The sequence below is a fragment of the Sapajus apella genome, unplaced genomic scaffold (assembly GCF_009761245.1).
Source record: "Sapajus apella isolate SASKATOON/1434 unplaced genomic scaffold, GSC_monkey_1.0 scaffold14, whole genome shotgun sequence".
Taxonomy (NCBI): Eukaryota; Metazoa; Chordata; class Mammalia; order Primates; family Cebidae; genus Sapajus; species Sapajus apella.
In genome coordinates, this window is record NW_022436954.1 from 26,292,097 (window position 1) to 26,307,002 (window position 14,906).

The following is a 14,906-nucleotide window of genomic DNA, read 5'->3' on the forward strand; positions in this document are numbered from 1 at the left end:
AAAAAAAAAAAAAAAAACTATGGATACCCTCTTGGAGAGCAGCATGGAGGAGGGATCTATGCTGTGTAATAATTGTGAGTTTGGATATGATGGAACAAGTAAGGAGTGCCCTGGGGTAATCCAAGACATCTCCTCCCCTCCTATCAGGGAGGACAGGAAGGGGCTTCACTCTACCGGGAGGGTGGAAGCACAGCAGCCTTGCGTTGCAGCCAGGGTGCAGCAAGCCACAGCCAAGGCCAGAAATCTGCAGAGTGTCCAAGGAGGAGAAAGTCTAGGTAGAAATCAACCAAAAACAAAGCAGAAGCTAAAGGGCAGACAGTGCAACTTCCAAGACAAAGACTTAGCGAAAACTTATGAGACTTATGAGACGATAATGGGTAAGAATAAAGAAGTAGAACATGAAGAGGGGCCTTCCATCACACTGATAGCGATAACCAGTTCTTTACTGAGGAGGAACCAGATACGATGTGGGAACCTGCTGTCTATACTTTAAATGTAATGGACCATAGCCAGGTATAGTAGGAGAACCACGCACTTGTCCTTTGATCAAATCCAGAATGCAAAACCTTCTCTGCAAGGTACTGTTCATGGAGTTATCTGAACAGAAAAGACCTTACTTAATCATTTAAGTCAAGATTCAATTGCTCTAGGTGGTCAAATCAATAAGCTGCACTGCCCTTATCGCTTACAAAATCCTGCCTTCTGTCTGGGCATGTTATGAGTTAGACAGGGTTACATGTCATATCTGTGCAGAGTTTTTCACTGCAGCAAAATGTAGGAATCAACATAAATGTGTACCAATAAAATGCTAATAAAAAGATTGTTCATCCAGGCAATGGAATTCTATGCAACTATTAAAAAAGGGAGTGAAGAAGTGCTCCAAATAAGGATGTGAAAGATCTAAGTCATAGTAAGTAGAGAAAAAATGCAAGATACAGAACAATGTATACATACAACAGGGTACCTTGTAAAATGACAAGAGAAAAATAAGAATATACATTTTAGTTTACATAACACTAACACATTTGTTGGTCAATTCCATGCTTATAACTGGCTGTTCAAGTCTGTATTACTATATGAATGGGTTTCTCCATAGGCCCTTAGAACTGAAATATATAGCTCCTTGATTTTTAAACACATAGAACACTTATGCATTTTATTTATTTATATATTTACTATTAATTATTTTTTTGAGATGGAATCTTGCTCTGTCACCCAGGCTGGAGTGCAACGGTGTGATCTCTGCTCACCACAACCTCCTCCTTCGGGTTTCAAACAATTCTGCCTCAGCCTCCAGAGTAGCTGGGATTACAGGCGTGCACCACCACGCCTGGCTAATTTTTTTGTATTTTTAGTAGAGACAGGGTTTCACCACGTTGGCCAAGCTGGTCTCAAACTCCTGATCTCATGATCCGCTGGCGTCAGCCTCCCAAAGTACTGGGATTACAGGCATGAACCATGCCCAGCCTTGTTTTTGTAATTAATTAACTGTTTTTTATTGAAACAGAGTCTCATTCTGTTGCCCAGGCTGGAGTTCAGTGGTGCCATCTCAGCTCACTGCAACCTCCACCTCATGGGCTCAAGCGATTCTTGCGCCTCAGCCTCCTGAGTAGCTAGGATTGTAGGCGCCCATCACTGCTGTCAGCTAATTTTTGTATTTTTGGTAGAGACAGGGTTTTGCCATGTTGGCCAGACTGGTCTCAAACTTGTGACCTCAAGTGATCCGCCCACCTTGGCCAAAGTGCTGGGATTACAGGCATGAGCCACTGCACCGGCCCACATATGCATTTTTTAAAATCATGTGTGAAAAAGCACTGGGCTTTTGTGTCTTCTTCTACATGGCTACACATAAAGCCTTGGAGAAGCCTGAAGCTGTTGCTGGAAATTATGTAAGGCAATGACACACTTTAGCTGACCTGATTCCCTGAAGTCTGAGGAAGACACTGCCCTGCAGACACCATACCACATCACCAGGCCCCAGTCCAGTCCCAGACCTTGTATAAAGAACCCAGTATCATCAGCTGTGTTTCCATACATATTCCTTATATACACATAAAGAAACGCTGCAAGAATACCCAATAAGCTACCGTTACTAATATTTATCTTTGAGGAAGAGAGAAGGGAAAACTGGTTTCTAGGATACAGGGGTGGGAGATTGTACTGTATACCCTTGCTATATGTGTAAAATTTTGGAACTATGTTAATACAATCCTGTTAAGAAACAAATTTTTAAGATCATGAAGTTAATAACACCACCAAGGTTACCGCAGGATGGCCAGAAGCCCGAGAAAGAATCGTGGGAGGAAGTCCCTATCAAGGGCACAACATCAGGAATTGGGGTGGATAGCAGCTAACAGAGAATCCCACAAGTCCTGGGAACCCACCAATCCAGACCTGCCTCAAACTGGTAACCCAGTTACCCTTGTTCCCAGAAATACAGAGAGTGAAGAAATGAGGAAAGGGGGGCGGGGGGGAGGAGTCCACAGCAGTGCTGGCAACGCCAGCCTGTGAGTAAACTGTGGCTGAGTCATGTTGCAAATCTACAATCCATGCCTATACTCTGCTTATTCTGCTTGCATTGGTTTACAAGGAAAGAATGCTTCCGAAAAAAACTCTATTCTTGTCTCAGCTAAATTGAGAGAAAGGGATTTTCCACACCTCTGTCCCAATACACCATTTCCAGTGGAAGTTGGCAGACGCTTCCCTACTTAAAACTCACCCTCCCCCCGCCAAAAAAAAGAAGGAACTCAGGGTGGAGACCCCATTAATTAATTCTTTGAATCTTAATCATTTACTGAAAACCTGTCATGTGCTAGACATGGTTCTGGGTGCGAGAAGACAAGGAAGAAGCAGAGCTCAATGGTTTCTCCTGTGCCCCATGAGGGAGTGACTGGGCCGCTCTCTTAGAGGGCACAGGAGATTCATCCCAAATGTTGAGAGTAAAAAATATCAAGGCATTAGATATCTAGGCCAAAATCACAGTGGGACAATTCACCCTGTAGCCGTACTCACTTTTACCAATTTAATTTGTAAAAGACAAGGAAGAAGATAAAACCTGGAGAGAGACAGCCAAATTAAAGAGGCTGTGGTTTGTGGTTCCCTAGATGCACGAAAGATAAAAATCCTGATTCCTAATACCTAGGGCATAATCTCCTTCAAGGCTCAGGCCTAGAATCTGGCAGCTTCCCTTCTGCTTTTCTCATTCTTTCCTAGGGTTGCTGCCCTGTCAACAGAAAAGCAATTACTTCTTGGAACAAACAGTAATCATCATCATAATGAACAATAAACAAATTGCTCCTAGGACGCAGCGTGGCATTTTTTCTCTGATTAAAAGTTTATTGAGCACTTGCTAGGTGCCAGACACCACTGTCAACAGTGTAGGTGTTCCCACATTTAAGCCTAAAATAGAACTGTAAGCAGCAATGATATCCCCACTTCTAATACACAAGAAAACTGACCTGAGCAAGCCCAGGCCAGAGATAACACGCGTCTTGAGAGCAGGGAGCCTGGGGCTGCCTGGCTCTGCATCCCAGCAGCCACTTAGTAGCTGCTGTTAGCAAGGACCAGGGCAAATTCATTGGTTCTTCATACTTCAATTTCCTCACCTAGAATGTGGGGAAGATAAGGATACCTCCTTCCCAGGATTGCTGCACAAGTAAAATGGGTTAAGCCTCATCAAATTGCTAGAATGCCGCCTGGCCCACAGCAAAGCTTGGCGAGCGTGAGGTACTATAATTTCACCCAGGACTGTGAATGAAGTCCAGGGTCTTGAAAATTCCAGCCTGCTGCTTCTCAGCATCTTTCTACAAGTACAGCCAGACTAGCATTTCCTATGCCTGGGATTGAGGACCGAGGAGAAATTCATAAAGAGGGTAATATATTAGGACCAGACCAGCTGATGAAAGGATTAAAAGGTAGGAAGCTGGAAGCAAAGCTTTGGGGAAAAGAATTCCCAGGACATGGAACTGACATGAAAGCAACCCCTCAGCCTCAACAGCCCCTATCCCATCTGTTTCACATATTGGACTTCCATGCCTGGTTTCATTTGAAAACAGAATTCTGCTGCTACCAACCACCACCACAAGCCACTGAGCTAGAAAAAGGGAAGCCGGGGAGCTGGGAGTAATGTGAAGGGGACACTTACATGAGGCCTGACCAAAAAGAGAAACTGAGCATAAAGTTCAGCCAGAAGCCAAAAGGAACCATAATGGGGGGGAAATGGGGAAGCACTGACTGGTCTACATTATCTCACCCTTTCTCCCTCCCAGGCTGACCAGCTGAGACACCACCCCAGTTGACAGGATTTCCTGTTATTATACAGACCTGCGATCTCACTTCTCACCATCTTGTCTCACCTCAACTTCCCACATCTGTGGGCTTCAAGGTAAAGGAGGCATTATTAAAAGCTGGAGTCAAGCTGGTGGAGAGACACGGGGGCAGCAGGATAGCAGCAGAGTGGGCAAGCACAGAATTGACAGAGGGAAATCACCTCGGACAGAGTCAGTCTTCCTTGCACACCGAGAAAGACCCAAGGTGACAAAATCCCAATCTCTCTCTCTCTTTTTTTTTTTGAGATGGAGTCTCACTCTGTTGCTGGAGCTGGAATGCAGTGGCACAATCTCGGCTCACCGCAACCTCTGCCTCCCAGGTTCAAGCAATTCTCCTGCCTCAGCCTCTCAAGTAGCTGAGATTACTGGTGCCCCCCACTATTCCCAGCTAAGTTTTTGTATTTTTAATAGAGACGGGGTTTCACCATGTTGGCTAGGCTGGTCTCGAACTCCTCACCTTGTGATTCTCCTGCCTTGACCTCCCAAACTGCTGCGATGACAGGCATGAGCCACCACGCCCAGCCCAAAATCCCTCTCTTTGCCCCAACTCTCCTCCCATATGAGATTAAAGAGGATGAGGCAGCTTTTAAGAAGAGCTGCAGGTTAGCCAAGATGAGTTGGAATAACTGTATCAGTTGTTAATATTTCCGTGCCATATGGCAAGTAGGGGTTGCCCCTAGTTCCCTGGCCCTTTGGCAAGATCTGCCCAGACCGCCTCAAGATCCAGGAACAGCAGAGGTCCTCCAGAGTCCTGTGCCCAATGCTGTAGCTGGTCGGTGCCCAGCCATCTGACTGCTGAATGTTCTGAAATCACCCACCTCACTTCTGCAATAGGACATGTTTCAAGGAGGCAGCTTCTCGTAAGCAGGAACAGACAGATACAAAGCCCCTCCCCCCATCTCTGGTCCATTCCATGGGAGCCCATGGGAGATGGTGTCCTTGACTCTTGACTCAGGGCATGTCTGCACCCTAGTGGGTATCCATGGGAATAGTAAGAAACAAGGAGGAAACCAACTAAGAGCATTTACTGAGCTCCTCGTTATGTGGCACACTATGCTCGGCAGTCTGCAGGCAGCATCCCAAATTCTCCAATAGCCTCACAGGTAGGAATGTGTCCTCATTTTGCAGATGAGATGGATGCTCAGAGCTTTGCCAGGGGCCATACATTGGTAGATCCCAACTGAAATGGAGGCCAGCCTAATGAGGCAGTGGTATTCCCCATTCCGCAGGGGCAGGCGAGCAAGGAAGAGAAGTGAGTGAGTATGCGTTATGAGGTCCGAGAACGTCCCTCTAAAGCCAGCAGCCAGGCCTCAGCTCCCCCGACAGGCTCCACGCCAGACTGTGAGTCCACTGCCCAGATCTGACCTTTCCAAAGAGGTCGGAAACCTGGAGTTTTAGGTGAGATTTCCAGATTTCTAAACAACTTTTAGGCCAAACACCACATGGGCCAACTCCATGGGTTTCCAATGCCATTTCTAATAACCTTCCTAACCTGAAAGCCAAGTCTGTTTCTCAGCCACAGCAGGTACAAGATAGTGACACATCAGCAGCAGACTCACCAGGACCAAGAAGAGATCTCATCTTAATCCCTCCCAAACTAGGCTCTTCAGAAGGCAATGTCCCCCCCTTACCTCGTGATCTATTCATGAGCCTATGCCCAGGTACATCAAGCCCAAATCTGGATAATGCCAGCTCTGTGTGGCTCTTGCAGCCCACTTACTACGAGTTTAAGTACATGGGAGGCTTGGGTTCAAATCCTGACTCAGGCACTTATTGGCTACATGACTCCAAGTGAGTTATTCTGCCTCTCCGTGCCTGTACTTCCTCCTTGTAAGACAGGGATACAGTATCTATCTCACAGACTGTGGTGAGTTTTAAAAGAGAGTTGACATATATGAAGCACTTGGAGCCTGGCACATACTAAACGCTAAGCAAGTGTCTGCTGTTATCATTACCTCATGGCATCAGGCCTGAGATTGATCTATGGTATCAGCCTGTGAGCTGGATCCAGGCTTACCTTCCTCCCATCCCTCCTAACTGTTCCCGCACTGTGGGTCCCCCTCTCCCTCAGTCATCAGACTCTTAAAGGAACGGAAAAATCAGAGGTGGATTTCCCTTTGGGTTTCAGGCAACCAATTGACTCAGAAGGAAGGTATTTCAACTCAGACCTGTCACAGATCAAACAGAATTCTTGGAACCTCCTCTTTCCTTGAAAATCTCTGGGGTTTCCTTCACACCACCTCCTCCCTCCCAACAAGAACAGAGGCAGGGTGGTTGGAGAGAGAAGGAAAATGTGTGCTTCCTGTCTCAGGCCAGCTGCAGATAACTCATCTCTGGTTTCTGGAAATTTATTTCATCTCTGAGCATTTATTCTACAGAGAAAAAGTCCTCCCGGGGAGTCAGAGGAGGCAAGAGAGTATAGAGTGAGTGGTGGTGGCAAGGATGTTAGATCCTCAACTGCCCTTTCTGTCTGCTCCCCCTTCAGATTTCAACTTGGGTATCATTTTCTCCTAAGTCGCCCATCCTTCACATGCCCCCGGCACTCCGGATTCCACCATCACCCCTCTAGAAGCATTTATGAGAACTGCCTGCCCAGTTCCTCTCTCACCCTGCTGTAAGATCTCCAAGACACAAACCACCTACTCAGTGACCACCCCAGAACGCAGCCCAGTACGGGGCAGAGCACTCCACATTCATTCAATAAGTGAATAAATCAATCAGTGGCCACTCCTTGGACACACACACCCCAACACTCAAGGACTGAAAGCACTTATACGAACACGGGCAAGCAGGTTCTTCAAAGAACCAGCAAACATCAATTCTTGCTTTTTTCACACTTTTCTAAGTCTTTTCGGTCACATAAAATCAGTAGAAGAGTTGGCAGAGAAGACTGTTTAGGGAGAGTGCACTCCTGTGTCAGCTTAGCTGCTCTTATTCTCGGAAGGGCTCACAAAACCTAAACCTCTAACCCAGACTTGTCCCCGCTGCCAAAATGCAGCCACATCAGGGGTGAGGCTGGTGAGGGGTGTTAAAAGCCGCATTAACACCCCACAGAGAATTCAACACTGAAGAAGACTCCCAGAATCAGCCCGACAGATGGAAATTTAGGGAAGCCAGAATTGTAGATTGTGATGCCTGGGGATTTAGCCAGAATACGTCTATTCTGAAAAGTCATTTTCTTGCCTTGAGAGATAATACAATGTGTAAGCTGTGCTTCCTAAGGCAGTTTCAATAGGAAATATTCTGATTGACGGTTTTCATATCAACAAACCATGTGCCCTAACTTTTGCATAGGGCAACATTGGCTACTACTATATTGAGGTGTGACATTTCTGATATTTATGATGGATATATATATATTTTTTTTTGAGATAGAGTCTTGCTGTGTTTCCCAGGCTGGAGTGCAGTGGCGCAATCTTGGCTCACTGCAACCTCTGTCTCCCAGGTTCAAGGGATTCTCCTGCCTCAGCCTCCCAAGTAGCTGGCTGGGATTACAGGCACAAGCCACCATGGCTGGATAATTTCTATATTTTTAGTAGAGACAGGGTTTTGCCATGTTGGCCAAGCTGGTCTCGAATTCCTTACCTTAGGTGATCTGCCATCTTGGCCGCCCAAAGTACTGGGACTACAGATGAGCCACCATACCTGGCCTGACAGATTTATTCTTAAAATGTGGAGACACCTGTCTTTGGATCCGATACTGTGTTTTAGAACTTGACCTTCCTCAGTCCCAAGTTCTTCCACATAGTTGCTTCAAAGTCTATCTGCTAACATTTAAAATTGAGTCCATTTCCAAAGACATGTCTTAAAAGGAAAGGCCACTTATTATAATGACTGCATTACAGGACCCAGTTACATAAGACATCTATCTTCCCAGGCATCCTTTGCATTGGCTACTATTTAAATAAATTTGTATTTCCCAGGTATAGCCTAACTCCACAAATAGAAAGTGGCCAGGGTGGCTGGGATGAGTGATCCCAAGAATCTGATTTAGGCTTTGACCTTAGACTTGGATACTCCATCCAAAAGTTTATTACCATTTGGCTTGAGTAGAATGGAGAACTGAGAAAGTCATTTCCTCTTGTTCTTTTCTTTGTGAAAGAAGAAACAGCTGGCTCTCCTTATAAGAACTTAGCCTCACCCAGACTTCAATTCCAGGCACCTCTCTTTGAGGATCTTGTCCCAGACTCCAGTTCAAAGTGAGCTCACTGCATCCAAACTGTTGTAGAAGATTTTCTTGAGACAGGATCTTGCTCTGTTGCCCAGGCTGGAGTGCAGTGTGCATCATCATGCTCAGCTTTTTATTTTATTTGTATTTTTAGTAGAAACCATGTTTCCTTATGCTGCCCAGGCCAATCTCAAACACTTGGGCTCAAGCGTTCCTCCTGCCTCAGCCTCCCAAAGTGCTGGGATTATAGGCGGGAGCATGACACCCAGCCTGGAGAGGGCTATAGAGTGGTAGCAGAGTGGGCAAGCACAGAAGTGACAGAGGGAAATCACCTTAGATGGAGTCAGTCTCCCTTGCACACAGAGAAAGACCCAAAGTAGCACTATTCATGGGGCAATTCATCACATTGGCCTGTGCTCTCATGCATCATATTCACCTACTATATATCAATTTCTATTCATAGTAATAACTGTTAACACTTAGCTGTTCGCAATAATAAGCATCATATGGCTAACATTTATTAAACCTTTATTAAATCACCAGACTCTGTACTAAGGATGCTTTTAGCATTGTCTCAAGCCTCCCAGTGACTATGAGGTTATTATCCTCATTTCATAAAAGACAAAACAAACTTAGAAAATAAAATTACTTGCCCAAGGTCACACAGCTAGCCCAATTTTGATCCCTAGACTCTGAATCCAGAAACTGCTCTCTTAAGTCAAAAAAATTCTATTAAACCTAGCACAAATCCTCTTGCATACAACAGGGCTGTCACAACTGAAAAATGAGCTGAAGAGCTGAGGTTTCTCTGTTTGCACATCTCCTTCTGACATGCCTACCATCCCGTGCCCCCACCCTCTCCACCAGTCCTGCCTCAACCACGTTGAGTTGATAGATCTATTCTGCAAACAAGTCTTCCAAAAGGAAAATCGAAACCCAAGTGTCTATTTGAATGTAACCAGAGAGCAGCCGATGTGAGTGTTTAAGACGCTGGAATAATGGCAGCTGTGTTTACCTCCACACAGGCACTTGCTGATGTGGGAGGGCTGGCTGTATTCCACTTGGGACATCTAGGTCACATCAATGCCTGCGAGATACTTCACATCCTCAGTGATATTCCATGTCTCTGATGTGAAAGCCTATCTCCATCCTCTGGCCTTCTCTAATATAGTGTGGCTAGTTTGGAAGGTATAGAAACATGGGGAATGAAAGCTCTGATTTTTTTTTTAAGCTTTGGCTTATTCTGGGCTCAATTTATATCTGAGCAAATGGTTTCAAATCTCATCCGTATGTATTTCCCACTAATCTGAAAAATCACTCAAGACAGAGGAACATCTAGCCGTCCTAACGCCAGCACTGGAAAGGAGGGCTGGGGGAGTGTCATGCTCCACAGGAGGGGTGTTAGTCACAGGACGTGATAAGAGGTGTGCTCCCAGAAACCTTAAGAAAGTAATGATGGCAGAAAAAAAGATCGGGAACCATCAGCTTAATCCTTCTCCGAACATAAGACATCTCTTTCTGACACTACAATCTAGTGCAAAGAACAAAGGTATGGCTATGCATCCCCCAAAAATTTATATGTCAAAGCTTTAACTACCACCCCGCCCCCCGCAATTTGATGGGATTTGGAGATGGGCCTTTGAGAGATACTTGGGGTCAGATGAGATCATGAGGATAGGGCCCACATGATTAGTGTTCTTATGAGGGACATCAGACAGCTCTCTCTCTCCCCATCGAATGCAAAGAGGTCATGTGTACACACAGTGAGACTGTGGCCACCTGCAAAACAGGAAGAGGGCCATCACCAGGAACAGGAATGATCGGCACCTTCATCTTGGACTTCCCAGCCTCCAGAACATCGAGAAATAAATTTTTGTTGTTTAAGTCATCCAGTCTATGGTATTTGTTATGGCAGCCCAAGCAGACTAATACAGGTATCTAAGTCAGAAAGGAGTTCAAATCCTGATGCCACTGCTCACTGCTGTGTGACTTTGGACAAGCTATTTAGTTTCTCTTATGTATGATTTTCTTCTTTGTCATATCCTCATAACAAGTGCTGTGGGGAGGGTTGAACGTGTTGATGTAGGAGGAAGGCGCCTAGTGTTTTCCGCAACTTAACACCCCGAAGCGTCGCTGCCTCCCTGATGCATGCAATGGCTGGTGTTAGAAAAGGGTAACTTCTTGGCCATATTCAATCCACAGATGTGTTTTGTTTGGCCTGCACCAATGTTTGGTGAAGTCTGGATTATTTACCAACATTTAAAAGTCAGAACATTTCACATAATAATCCCAATTTCCAGTTCTTGGAAAATAAGAGTTGTATCAGCAGCCCTGTGTTCTGCCAGGGTAATCCTCTTTCGACAGAGGGCAAGATCTCACTGCCAGGCACCCACGCCAGCTTCACCCACTCAGAAGACCTGCTTGGTGACTGAAGGCTTTTGAGTTAGCAGTCCCTGGGCTACTTGGGCTGGTGAAATCTGGCTTGGCCTGTACCTCTCCCAGCTGTCCACAAACAGAGCTTTAAGTACAATTTCAGGATCAGCCTCCCAAAGTGAAGAACAATTAGCACATTCCTGAGTCACTGTTTTATTTATTTATACTTCTATTGTGAACTAAAGAACCTCATGGAAAGGCCAGAATTTTAGTTCTTGGAGAAAAATGAAGCTTTGCAACTTGGGGGTTGCCTGACCCAGCTTCGCCCCCATCACTCAACTTCTTGGGGCCTCAGTTTCCTCCTTTGTAAAATGAGGCCTTGGGCTAGACATCTTTTGTCTTTTTCCATATTTATGTAAGTATGATGTGAAACTCAAGAACATGGGTGTAAATTTAACACAATTCTAAAGACTTTAATGAAAGTAGAGCTCTTCAAACACCTCCCTGACCTTAAAGCAGGCCTTAACTCACTGTAAACAGGACCAGAACAATGGACTTGTTTATTGTTCTGCCCACTCCAGGGTTGGGTCTTTAGCCTTGATGTTCTGCACTTAACATATCCAGAAACATATGAATGCCAGGGCATTAAAAGACCTGATGGATCGATCTCCTATCCCTAGGAGATTCTGGGGCAATGAGCCCTGCCTGACTTTCTGCTCTCATTTCACCAAAACACAGACCTGACGGCACAACTATCCAACCTCTGGTGCTCTACGCACGTGGATGGGTCTTCTTTTGGTTACTTGCTCGTTGCAACCACAGGAACTTTGCATGTGCAGTTTCTACCAACTGGAGCCCTCTTCACCTAGGTAACTCCCATGGATGTTTCAGATCACAGCAGCAGCATCACATACACCATTCCTGGCTTCCATGGCAAAAATCAAGTCATTCTAACATGCTTTTATCATGTCAGCTGTGTTGGAGTAGCTGTCTTAGTTACACGTTTGCATTTCACACGTGTGGCTAGTTGACTAATGATTCTCTTCCCAGTGAATATAAATCACATGAGGGCAGGGTCTGTGTCTGTCTTTGGTCCTTGTTGCCTCTCCAGTGCCTGGCCAACGAAGAGGCACTCAAATATTTGCCGGTAAGTCACTCAGTAAGAGGAAGAACAGCAATAGAACCCCAAGCAGTCTGGTTCCAACCACTAAGCCAAATTGCCTATTACGGTGCCTAATGGTTAGGAAGGGAACAATAAATGCTTACAGAATAAATGACAGCTGCCATCTATCAACCCTTTCCCTTCCCCCACAAAACACACTATGTACTGAACAAACAATTCTCTCTGGATCAGAAGTCTAGGCAGATATAGGTCTCAGAACTCAACGGCCATGAAAGTCGCATAGCTGACAGAAGCAGCAATAAGAACCATAAGAACCAAGCAGGAAAAAAGAACCGTAAGTCTCCTAAGTGGGTAGCCCCTTTGTCCCTGCTCAGACTTATAGGGGAAAATGGCACCAAGTCTGGCCTGCCACATACCTGATGTTTTCGTTCAGGGCATAGAGCTCGTTGCTTTGCAAGCCACCCCCTTTGAAAACGTTGATCACAGCAGTCTGAACGCTACAGGAAAAGAGAATAACCCCCGGTTAGAGAATCTCCCTTCTAGGGCCATTTCAATGAGCAGCTCAGGGCTGAAGGTGGGTGGAGTGACCAGGAAGCTCATGGCACAAACCTGGCCACACTCTCCATCCATCCTCCGTTTCCTCCTCAGCGTCCTTGGAGAGAAAGAAGACCAAAGCCGAAAGAACTCAAAAGCAGCCCCCGTTTTCTTGCAAGCCAGCAGGTCTTCCTCCCTCACCTTGCTGGCTGCGCTGCGGGTGCAGCCACAGTGAAGGGCAGGCAGTGGGATCTGATCGCAGGAAACCACGTGGGCCTGGGAGATTCCAAATGGCGTTTCCTGCAAGCAGAAGCTGACCCGTGCCTGGGGTTCTTTCACGGCCACTGTCTTCAAGGGAAGCTTGGTGGCCTTGAGCTAACATGAACCGGTAATTCCTTGCCTTTTTAATAGCACTTTCCTTGGAAGAATTTCCAGCAGGCCAGCCTTACAGGGCCCTTGTATTTCCACTCCTATGAGGTATACGGTAGCAGAGTTAGTCAGGACTTACTCCACAGCCTCTGGGACCACAGCCCAGTGTTTCAGCAAAGGAGCTGCTTGACATCTTGTCTCTATCAAGGGCCCTGGCCTTTTCTTTTTTGTTTCTTTGAGACAGAGTTTTGCTCTTGTCGCTCAGGCTGGAGTGCAATGGCACGATCTCGGCTCACTGCAACCTCCGCCTCCCAGGTTCAAGCAATTCTCCTGCCTCAGCCTCCCCCTTTTCTTTAAAGAACAGGGATCCATTTAAGACCAAAACATTTTGGAGCCCCCTCTCCCCACCCGTATCAGAGTCGTGCTTTCTGGGTCCATTCATTAAAGATATCCACAATGGTCCAGGCACGGTGTCTCATACCTGTAATCCCAGTACTTTGGAAGGCTGAGGTAGGTGGATCACCTGAAGTCAGGGGCTCAAGATCAGCCTGGCCAACATGGTGAAACCCCATCTCTACTAAAAATACAAAATTAGTCAGGCATGGTGGCGCACACCTGTAAACCCAGCTACTCAGGAGGCTGAGGCAGGAGAATTGCTTGAACCCAGGAGGCAGAGGTTGCAGTGAGCCACACTTATACGGGAAAATGGCGCCAAGATGGCACCACTGCACTCCAGCCTGGGCAACAGGGCAAGACTCTGTCTCAAAAAGAAAAAAAAAGGAAAGAAAATATCCATAATGACCCAAACTACAAAGAAGTCAATCATGCTTCAAAGTAATGATGCATTTAATTTCTCCAAACAGTATCTGCAAAGATTTGAAAAACAGTAGCCCATAAGCATGTAAGACATAGTGCTGATTCAGTCTGCTCAACTCTTGGTGCTCAAGAGGTTGGCTAGACACCTAACAAAACTCTGTGTCGCCTCTTCCGAGCACCTGTGGCTCACAGGTCTTCATAATCTTTGGTTTATGCCTCTTATTTTTCACAGACATGTTTTATCTTCCCAAATGGGAAGTAGATTACTTAAGATTATTTATATAAGCCCACCCTCGAATACTCTGACAGTTTCAGGTGTGACTAATGAGCATGAATAGTGACTATAAATTCCAGTGCAACTGTCCCAGTCTGGTAAACTGACTCTGACAGGCCAGAGGCTCTCAGTGGTCTATTTTCTGGCTACTAAAACAAAGAAAGCTAACAGACACCTGGAAGTAAAAAAAAAAAACAAAAAAAACTTGTTCTTGTTCAGGTGTGGTGGCTCACATCTGTAATCCCAACACTTTGGGAGGCCGAGGCAGGTGGATCATGAGGTCAGGAGATAGAGACCATCCTGGCTAACACAGTGAAACCCCGTCTCTACCAAAAATATAACAAATTAGCCGGGCGTGGTGGTGGCCACCTGTGCTCCCAGCTATTCAGGAGGCTGAAGCAGGAGAATCGCTTGAACCTGGGAAGCAGAGGTTGCAGCAAGCCGAGATTGTGCCACTGCACTCCAGCCTGGGAGACAGAATAAGACTGGGTCTAAAATAGAAAAAGAAAAAAAAAAAACTTGCTTTCTTGGCCAGGTACAGTAGCTCACACCTATAATCCCAGCACTTTGGAAGACTGAGGTGGGAGTGATTTCTTAAGGCCAGGAGTTCAAGGCCAGCCTGGGCAGTATATAGAGCAAGACCCCATCTCTTAAAAAAATTTTCTTTTTGAATTAGCAGGACGTGGTGGCATGCACCTGTAGTCCCAACAACTCGGGAGGCTGAGGCAGGAGGATCACTTGAGCCCAAAAGTTTGAGGCTGCAGTGAACTATAATTGCACCACTGCACTCCAGCCTGGGTGACAGAGTAAGACCCTGTCTCTACAAAAAGGAAAAAAAGAGAAAACTTGCTTTCCCCATCATTTACTTCCATAATCACAACCTTCCCAGAATCAGCAGCAGCTCAGTCAGCCCCCAGGTGC

General features: G+C 45.9%; 1 protein-coding gene across 9 annotated transcripts in view; it reads right to left on the reverse strand.

Moving 5' to 3' along the window:
- Positions 1 to 14,906, reverse strand: part of PRR5L (proline rich 5 like) — an 88,048-nt gene that overhangs the window by 47,976 nt on the left and 25,166 nt on the right. For 7 of the 9 annotated variants that reach the window (XM_032282319.1, XM_032282317.1, XM_032282314.1 and 4 more), the window contains one exon: positions 12,409 to 12,489. In XM_032282319.1, the coding sequence (XP_032138210.1) occupies positions 12,409 to 12,489 (81 nt within the window). Of the gene's footprint in view, positions 1 to 12,408; positions 12,490 to 12,601; positions 13,408 to 14,906 lie in introns of those variants that run through there. The other 2 variants (XM_032282321.1, XM_032282320.1) reach the window with 2 other exon arrangements.